A 10,537-nucleotide genomic window follows, 5' to 3' on the forward strand; every position below is an offset into this window, starting at 1 on the left:
GATTTTTTGTCAAAATATAAATAACATGATTTGAACACGATATTTACGTTTTTAACGGCTATTTATCTTGAAAAAGCAGCGTGGTTTTATTTTTTAATGTTTTTATTTATATTGTCTTATAAAAAATATATATTTATTTTTTAATGCCAAGATTTTGCTGAAAAATTGCGAGATTTTAAAAAAAATTCAAACTCTCGCGAGTTTTTGATTGCCCATATGTTGCCGTTTTTTAACTGTGGTCACTATGCACCAGATAATGGAAATGGGGATATGGTGATATCTAAGGATCTAGGCCTTCGGGTCGATAAAAGGAAATGAGAAAATTCACAAATCACAATGAGCCGGACCACCGGCAAGAGCCCGTTTTGTTCCACAAGCCACGGATTGAAAGAGGCCGTGGGGACTGGTGACCCTCTCTCAAAAAAAAAAGCCGCGGGGAGGGTCAAATATGGACGTTGATACCAATTCCTCCTTCCTAATCTATTCATTTTTCTCTCCTCTCTTCAAATCGGAGGCTTCTGCTCGGAGCTCTGATGGGTTCTCTTCAATTTTTTGCTTAAAGGTTGGTCTCTCTCTCTCTCTCTCTCTCTCTCTCTCTCTCTCTCTCTCTCTCTCTCTTATTAGTTTGATGCTTTAGTGATTTGGGTTTCTGTCAAAATGTGATTATTTGAGTCCTAGGTTTGGATTTCGTCAATTGGTATGAGTTTATTCAGGAAAAGATTAGTTTCCTCTGCAAGGAGAGGGACTTAGATTGGTTTTGTTTTTTTCTTTTTCAATTGCAATCTTAGGCCCTTAATGATTCTTGGTTGGAATACTTGAGAAGAATCGTTATCCGAGGGGCTACTTTTTGGTGGGTAGAATTTGGATGGGAAAATTTTGCCAGTTAAAGGAAGATTTAGGGTTAGGAATACTTATGTGTGTGACATCACCATGCATAGTTTTTTGAGGATTTTATTGAGATTTAGAACTAATTGAAGGAAAAAAAATTGGTGTTGAAATTGACTAAGTGGGGAGTTTCTTTTGCTCTCCTTTATCCAAAAAGACAAGCATCTGTAATTTCATGGGGTGCTCTGAATACGAGAAGATCTGTGAAATCTTTATCTTGGAAAGCGTTACAAACACAAAATTTTTGAGGATTTTGTTATGTTCTGTGGAAGAATCGTGTATCGTTGGGACAGGCTCCATCTTGATAGTCGTTCGTTTCCAGTTCTCAATGACTTGGAATATGTCTCTAGTCTTGACCCATGTTTTCCCATTGTTTCTTTTGTTCTTTTTGCTTCTGTGTTTTTCCTCTTTTTCCTTTTACTGATACTGTTTGTGTGAGTTCAAGTTCTGATATTGGCATGGTGACTTTTGTAATAAATTGTGCAGAAAGGTTGATGGTTGTGTCGATGGTGGAACAAAAGTGGTGAATATGGAGGGAATCGGTAAGATTGGTTCGATTGGTACATAATCTGAGGGTTTAGATTTGTATAGCTTTGAGTGTTGAAACAGTTGAACTATCTCTGGTTATGGATTATGATGGGGGCATTAGTTTCTCTGGCGATGCCGGGCCGGTGATCAGAGAGATTCCAACGAATAATGTCGATGGTTGGATTCCTGGGATGAATGATCAAGCAATTTGGGCGACAGAGGAGGATTATAGAGCTTGGAATGGAGATTCAGACTATATATCGGGTTCTAACTTTGATGGGCGGCAATCACAATCTCGATCAGGAGGTGAACCTCCCCAGAAGAGATCAAGGAACCCTCAGGGTGAACAACAAGGAAGCGGATTAGGTAGGGAATCATCTTCTGTTGGTCGGTCAAAGGCGATTGGTAAGATGTTTTTCAAGACGAAACTCTGCTGCAAATTTAGGCAAGGAACTTGTCCTTACATAACAAACTGCAATTTTGCACATGGAATAGAGGAGCTGAGGAAGCCGCCTCCCAACTGGCAAGAAATTGTTGCATCCCAAGACGAGGATCGATCTCAAACTTCAGAGCCAAAAGAGGAAAACCAGATACCATCTGTAAGTTTATCAGGCTTAGGGGGAGAGCAGAGATCTTATAAAGGGAGACACTGCAAGAAGTTCTACACTGATGAGGGGTGCCCTTATGGAGATATGTGTACTTTTCTACACGATGAACAGTCCAAAGCTCGGGAAAGTGTAGCAATAAGCTTGGGGCCTACAGTTGGTAGTGGTTATGGGAATGGGAATAGTGGTGGCAATGGTTCCAATCAGAAGCCTTCAAACTGGAAAACCAGGATTTGTAATAAGTGGGAGATGACAGGATATTGCCCATTTGGGAACAACTGCCATTTTGCTCATGGTGTAGGAGGTATGATTAGTCTTACACTTGATGTTCACTCTGCATAAAACATGAAATCTTTGTTGAGCTAGTTAATAGACTCTTTAAGGTTTTTAGATTTTTATCTTTTTACCAGTTTTTTATTTTTATTTTTTAAATTATTCTATTTGTTGCAAAATATGCCAAGGGTACCAGACTATCTGCAACATTGACACTTTTAGCTAGTCTGAGACTCGGGCTGCCTGCAACACGTTTCTCAAGACTCAGTCTGAGTTAGCTTTGGGCAGATTGGGATGTAGGATGGATTGGCTCAGTCTGTGTTGGTCTCAGAAATTCCATTGGCATGCAATGGTTTGGGGCTTCTCCAAGATGTGCTTTAGGTCTCCCTTTTCAAATTCCAATCTGCTACTTCTACTAAACATGTTCAATCTGATTGAATTTTATGTTGGATTTCGTGGCTACCCATGCTCAATGAGAACGTCTTTTGTCTTGCATTTTTTCATTGGCTTCCTTTTACTTTTATGCACACAAATGTGGAATCACTCTAGTCCTATACTCAATAATGAAGTGTTTAGTTTATGTTAGATGTAGAATATTACTCATCACTCATCAGTGACAGTTTGTCAGTAGAAGCAGAAGCAGAATTGTTGGAATATTTATCTTGCACCCTGTTGAAATAGTGCACTGGAGAAACTATTGTAGGTGGCAATGTAGTTAAAGATGGTTGATAAGGAAACCATTGTTGACATTGTTTCTGGAAATCCATTCTCTTTGGTTCAGTAAATTCTGATGGTCGCTTCCAAAATTGTTTACGGAACTTGTGACTGATTTAGCCTCTTATTGCTGGTCTTTGCAAGAAACTTACCTTAGAATTCACTCTAAGCATAATGGATTGGATAACTGGATGGTTAGGTCACACTATCAGGACCGAGAGGTTTCGGGTTCAATTCCCACATGGGTTGTCCCCCAGCTTGACTATCAAAAAGCTTAATGCACCCTATCAAATTTTTCTTAGAGAGCACATCTCATCATTGAAAAAATGCTAGCAGGAGTTAGATATCTAAGGATTTAAATACCTTGTTTCTGTGAGTCTTATGGAGTAATTTTTTATTATTAGATTATTAATTTTTCACATTAAGAATTTGTCACCCTTTCCTGGACAGAGCTCCACAAGTATGGAGGAGGTCTTGTGGAGGCAGATGGCCGAGATTCTACTTCAACTCCCTGTGACTTAAAGCAGGCTGGATCAACTTCGAAGAATCAGGATGGTGCTCCATCTCTCGTTCCAGTTGCCCATACCGAGGTCTACAGTATGGGGGTTCCATCTCAGAGATCTGTGGGCATGCGCCAGGGACAGCAAAGGCCCTTGCAGAAGTGGAAGGGTCCAGATAAAATTAGTAGGATCTATGGTGACTGGATTGATGACAATGAATGAGATACTTGGGTCTTACTGTCTTGATGTTAATAAAGTGGTGGTTGGAAGAAAAAGGACCTTACCAATTGTACATTCAGATCGAGCGAAGAATCTGATGATGGTCATGAAGAGTACAGGTCTGGAATCACCTCGATGATGACATTGGCATGTTCTAGAGTTTCCTTTGCATCATTTAGGGGTTGCCTAGAGAAGTTTTATGCCTGACAGATCATGTAGACAGTATTTTTTCTTTCTTTGCTTTTATCTTTAGCTGGCAAGACATTTAAAGATTGAAGAAAACAGCATTTCATGCCACACGTCTTGTAGAGTTATTCGAGTGCACCTTTTGCGAATCTGCTAGACTTTTGAGAATCTTCTGCAATGTTAGCTGGTGTTCTATTTCCTGGTAGACACTGTGGCTGGAAGACAACTTCTAGCTCAGTGAGAGTTACAACCAGAGATGGGGATTTCTTCTTCACCATTGTGAAACTATCCAAAGAGGAGAATGAGAAATTATGTTGAAGTTCTACATGCGTTCTGTAATTTAAGTTCTTCAGTGGTTAACAATCTCTGCCTCTGGCACTGAAGCGGATGTCTGAAACCATAACGGTGGTTTCTCGTTATTAAGAAAAAAAAGGGAATCTGCATCTGGTGCTCATCCAAAAGGCTTTTTTGACAACTCGTAATCAGAAGGATGGTTGTATCATTCTCCCCTGTTAGTGTAGAATTTCTCAATAACAGGCCCTTGGGAAGGAGATGAAGTGATGAACCAGCATCAGCTGATATGAATTTTTTGACTCATCCACATTCTAGATGGTAAGTTTATACGGTACTACAGGATCAGCATCAGATTTCTCTCCCATTATGGATTACATGGACGGGTTCAACAGGACATGTAAAATTTCAAGGATTAAGAGGCCATTTCTATTTGGCCCTGACTTCAAGCTGTTTCAACTTTGCAAAGACAATATTCTTGTTTGTATGTCTTTCTTTTTTCTCGAAAATAGCATCACTCGCTTGGAAAATGAATTTCTGCTAGAAAGTATGCTACAGTCGAGTGTATCACATTTAATCCCATTTGTGATTTCTTTCTGAAAAGTACCGTATGGGAAATAATGGTTACATTCGATTCGACTGTACTCTAGAGTAAACCCCTATAATTTACGTTTGATATTTTTCAGCTTAATCCTTGCAGATACAATATACATGGTTTGTTTAGTCAAAACATGTTTTAGACCGTTTAATTATGATGAATCAGCTTTTTTTAAGAAGTCAAAAGTCAACAGTCCATATTGCACTAAAATTACAGTTAGAAAATCATATTTGTATGTTGAAACTACTCGATCCAACATGTGATTGATGAATGCATCTGTTAGGTTAGATTGATCATATAAAGCTCACACTTGTGAGTAGGGTTGCACACGAGCCGGGTTCAATCAGATCTTGGGCTAGCTCAGCTCGGTTGTGAAGGAAAACAGGTTGTTCAAGCTCGGCTTGAGATCAAGCCGAGCTTGAGAACGATTGAGCTCGGCTCGAGCTGAAAACCTTTAAACTTTTAATTTGATTTTTTTAAAAATTTTTGAAACTTGTGTAAAATGCCACTAAAGTAAGACACATCTTTGTGTTATGAATGTGAACAAAATATATAGATATATAAATCTAATTTTTTTATATAACTATATGAACCGAGCCTAACCAAGCCTAATCGAGCTTACCGAGCTTATTCCAGCTGGACTGCCAATTATGTGTTCTAAGCCTGAAACCTTGTTCAAGCTTGGCTCATTTATTTTTCAAACGAGTTTGAGCCGAGCTTAAACGAGTCGAGCCCAATCCAAGCCCATTGTGCATCCCTACTTGTGAGTTTATGCCAAAATGTATGGTATGGTTGAGTTTATAATATATATATATATATATAGGGTAACTAAAATATGTTTACCAACCCAATATGTTTTCTAGTATGAACCAAGATTTTCATAGGTTTTTTTTACTTTTTTCAAAAATTTCAGCATACGGATGTGATCTAGACACTTGGTTTTATAAAAATAGACTCTTCGATTATCCAATTACAATGTATAAAAAGGATCTTTTAAAGGTTACAACTCAATGGCTTAAAATTTTCATAAATATTCAAGTATAAAAAATCACATTTCTTGATTCGAATACAATGATCCAGCAGCTGATTCCTAGCAAATGAACCATGTTGATTGCATCTGCAGGGTTAAATTTGCCAAAAAAAAATTTATAAAAATCTTGATTCATACCTAAACATATTTTAGTTTCCCTATATATATATATATATCTATATATCTATATATCTATATCTATATATATATATATATATATATATATATATATATATATATATATATATATATATATATATATATATATATATATGCCACAGAGCCCTTTAGTGAAAACTTTATTTTATTATTCTTTTTTGGGCATATTTGACCCTCCATGTAACAACCTCAATTTACCCTCGTGAAAAGTAGAAAATTTTTTGCGAAAACCAGAACCCAAGGATTCAGGGTCTCACAGACTTAACAACTACCAAACCACAATGGATCTTTATATTGAATCAACCAATGAATATCCAACTTTATTAATCAATAAATAAATGTCATAGAACAAAAATAAAATAATGAATGTAATTCAGAGCCACATTGTCAAGAAACATTAGAACTAGTCACGAGATCTCGTAGGCTCCATAATCACCCCCATCACTGAGCTTTAGGTCCTAAGAAAAATACTTGAAACACTGGGTAAGAACCAGAGATTCATTGTACGAATTCCTCTAAAAATTTAAACAGAAAAGAAAATAGCATAAATCAAATTCATGCAAAATATTTAGAGGAATATAACAACAATCTCATAAACCATTTATCATTCAAGCATCTAAAAGCAAGTATCATGCAATAACAATTTCTTATATGAGACATAACAAGTAAGAAAGCATGAACTAATGCAGAACAGTAAAAATGCATGATTCAATGTACATGTATGAATAAATTATTAAGTTATTATAATAGTTCTCTTTTGTATGCATATCCATATTAAATGCACACAAGTTTAGTTTCGCTTTTCATTAAACCGTGAATACTCAAAATGGGCACAATAATTCTCGAAGTCAAAGTTAGGTTCTCAGTTGTAGCTTAACACATAATTTGTATTTTATTTTTAGATTTCACACTTATTCATCGACCCATATCAAGAATCAACACCATCCATCAGAACATTAAAAATCAACATTTAATGTTCGGACATCAGAAAAATCAACATCCACTGATGTCACTTTCTTGTTATATCAATAACAACAACTATGTCACAACACCATTCTTATGCAAAGTGACTGAAATCTCCCTAAACCCATGGCCAGGAGGTGAACCACCATATCGGGTTAAGGAGCATAAATGCACACGAAGTTTTGGTATCCCCACGGTTTCTCCAAAACTGTTATCTAAGATTCTCACACTGTGAAAATGACATCCAAGAAGAAAATTAATTACACTGTTGATTGGTTTTATCTTTTTAACAAAAAAATTGAGTTCTTTATACAAAAACTGTTTTGCAAATTAACATGCAAAACCCAACATGAAACCTAATCCACTACTATTTTAACAGTGCAATTAAATTAAAAAACCAATAAATTTCAGAATAAATTTTGCAATGCATAAAAAAAGTCTTTGAGCAACACATACTCCTGGAGCACATGACCTACAATGGTTCACATCTGACCACCAATGCATCTCATGCAAAATCCGTAGTGAGCATGCACGTTCACACAGTTGTTCAAAATATGCTCATAATGCACATTCATTCACACACAACAAGAATGTACATATAAAACAATTGCACATGCATATGAACAAATGCTTGAAACATAAATTTTCTTTATGATCCATTTTATGTATAAACTCTCAAATATGCATATAATCATATTCATGCATATAATAAATTCTATAATTTTTCATGCATATGACATAAGCATTAGCAAGTCAAACAAATCTAAACCATGATTATGTATCATTTCATAATTTGCATACATCGATTTCAAGCATGTTCATATTCATGCATGAATTCAATTGTGCATGGATTACTAATCAAGCCAACTACAAGGCAGATAGAATTCTCAATTCAGACAATCATCTTCCCAATAGATCTGGACCAAATTTGCGTATACAAGAGACTTGGCAAGTCTGGTCAGATTTACCAATGCCAAAACAATGTGAATCTGATCAAGTTTGCACTTACTAGGAGTTGGCAAAATTGCTCAGGTTTGCACTCAAGCAATGCACTGCAAATCTGATCAGATTTGCACTCACTAGGAGCTAGCAAAACTGATTAGGTTTGCACTAAAAAATTTAGTTTGATATTGGTCCTCAAATATACAATTTGAAGTCTGATAACAATTGTTCAAAATGGTATATTTAAATTAAACACAACATATTGTTAGATCTAATGTCAGACATCTAATTAACATGCTATTAAATCTGAAAAAAATAGTCATCACAGTAACAATATAAGGTAGATCCAATAAGCATCAAGAATAACATACAATAGACGAGTCTAAAACAACATGACAAGAAAAAAATTTCTGCAGCAGGTATGGTCAGACTAAACATCACACATATATATGTATTGACATCTAACATTTATAACAAAAAACAGGCTCAACGACATGCTGCTCGTTGCTGCACTAGAGAGGGCAATAACATGTTGTCAGTAGCATGTTGCTGCTACACCGATATACACAACAACATGCTATTGACATCATGTTGTCGCCACACTAACATGAGCAACAACATGTTGCTGCTACATACGTGTGCCCAGCCACATGCTGTTAACAACATGCTATGGCTGCACAAGTATGCGGCAATGAACTGCCCTATATATATATATATATATGAATCAATGTTTGAAAGAACATGCATTTTGCAGATATGGACATAATTGTCGACATGTGCAAATCGACAGATCTGTCCACATGTGAAAAAAAATTAGCAGACCTGTCAATGTTCATCCTACTCGACAAGAAATCTGATCTAGAATAGCATGTCTACATGTTGTTCGAAAGATCTGATCTAAAACAACATAGGCATGTTATTCAGCAGGTCTGATCCGAAACAACATATGCATGTTGTTCGACATATTTGATCTGAAATAACATATACACACAAAACAATATCAAGATATTCAGGTATACAAAAATAAAATCCAACGAATCTGAAATTAGAAAATATTTTTCAGATGCATGTTCGATCTTAAATAAAAAAAATCAGCATTTATGGAATTGGGATCATACATATTTTTAGAAATTGATATTATAGGGAAATCGACAATCTCAATATATGCATAATATATATATATAATCATTGCTTTATATAGGTATATATATTCTTTTAGGTCAGATTTCACTTTTCCATCGAATATTTTATATAAACCTTATTTAAAAACCTTTCTTCCTATATGAATCTAGAGAGAAGCCCGTACCTTAGATCCAAGACAAAAAAAAGATCGAAAAATCTTCATCGGATGATTGAAATGTTAAAGGTCGTCATTTTCTTCTTCTTCTTCTTCTCTCTTTTCATCTCTCTTCTCTTTTTTTTTCTCTTTCTTTCCTTTTCTTTCTTCCTTATTTCTCTCTCTCTTTCTCTAGAAAACAAAATCTATAGAGAGAGAGAGACGAGTTAAACCCTTTTATATTTTTTTTTGTCTTATAGAGAGAGGGTGACATCCTCTCTATTGTCCTTATAGAGGATAGAGTTCTACAAAACTCTCTCTAACTACTCCTATTTATCCTCTTATTATCACTTATTTTATTTTATTAACTAATTTTAGATCTATTCAGAATACCTACCGAGGTAGAGTTGTACTCCACGTAGAACTCCAACTTATCCAATAAATAAAATTTTGAAATTTAATTAATAAATATTTTTATTAATTATTATTTATTAATTATTTAATTATTAAAAATAAATTTTAAGAATATTTTAGTGGGTGTCTCGCCCCTTTAGGAGTCTTCTTAACATGAAATTTTACTTAATTTAACCTTTGAATTGAATTTAAAGTTTTAAATTGGTTGGACTTTGATTTTAAATCTAGATCCGGATCTAATATCCAAAATTCATATGAATCTCAACCTGAACCAGATCCTAATTAATATGGGTCTTTGACTAGTTCTAGATCCATATCGACTTGGATCAAACAGATCCAAAACTAGTAATATAGAGACGAGTCATTTTTTGAAAAATGCGTTATTTGGGCCAATCGTAGCTTGAATTCAAGAAAATGAAATATCAATGTTTTTAGAATTATGAGACACATCTAATGATATATTATCTGATTTTTGCCTGAATTTTATCTAAAATTTTGCTTTATTTTAAAGGTCAAAAGCAAAAAGTTTTACAAATCTTATTTGCCTCGTTTAGGTCCTGGGCCATGCTCGTACTCAGCTGATGACATCTCAAATCAAAGATTTCTATCAACTTACAAAATACTTAGCCAAATTTTAAAAAATTTTAAAATTTAAAATGAAGAAAACACACACGATATTACACTTCATATTTAATCTACATGTTTGGTTTAGTAAAAATCAGCCTTTGGATCATGTTTTCCCTACATGTTAGAATTTTTTAGGCTTGAAAATCAACAACCTACAATATATTGATTTTTTATCCATCAAAAAATCACATTTCTATGTCAAAAAGACTACAATCCCGAAGCTGATTCCTACTATTTTGACCACACTGAACACAACCATTAAGTTAAATTTTGGTCAAAACAACATCCTTCCATGAGTTTCAACTTTCAACTAAGGGGCTCCTTACC

At 35.0% G+C, this 10,537-nt stretch overlaps 1 protein-coding gene across 2 annotated transcripts; it reads left to right on the top strand.

Annotated features, from left to right (window-relative positions):
- Positions 1-338: 338 nt before the first annotated feature.
- LOC149819245 (zinc finger CCCH domain-containing protein 56-like) lies at positions 339-4,688 on the top strand. Of its 2 annotated transcripts, XM_089984353.1 has the most exons (4): positions 460-562; positions 1,372-1,818; positions 1,909-2,322; positions 3,456-4,688. In XM_089984353.1, the coding sequence occupies exons 2-4, from the start codon at positions 1,512-1,514 to the stop codon at positions 3,725-3,727; spliced, it is 993 nt and encodes a 330-aa protein (XP_089840479.1). In that variant the 5' UTR covers positions 460-562; positions 1,372-1,511; the 3' UTR covers positions 3,728-4,688. The 2 variants fall into 2 exon arrangements, with proteins under 2 accessions (XP_089840478.1, XP_089840479.1); XM_089984352.1 differs by having other exon boundaries at positions 339-562; positions 1,372-2,322.
- The last annotated feature ends 5,849 nt before the right edge of the window (positions 4,689-10,537 follow it).

This window comes from Nuphar pumila, chromosome 13 (assembly GCF_984573655.1).
Source record: "Nuphar pumila chromosome 13, dmNupPumi1.hap1.1, whole genome shotgun sequence".
NCBI lineage: Eukaryota > Viridiplantae > Streptophyta > Magnoliopsida > Nymphaeales > Nymphaeaceae > Nuphar > Nuphar pumila.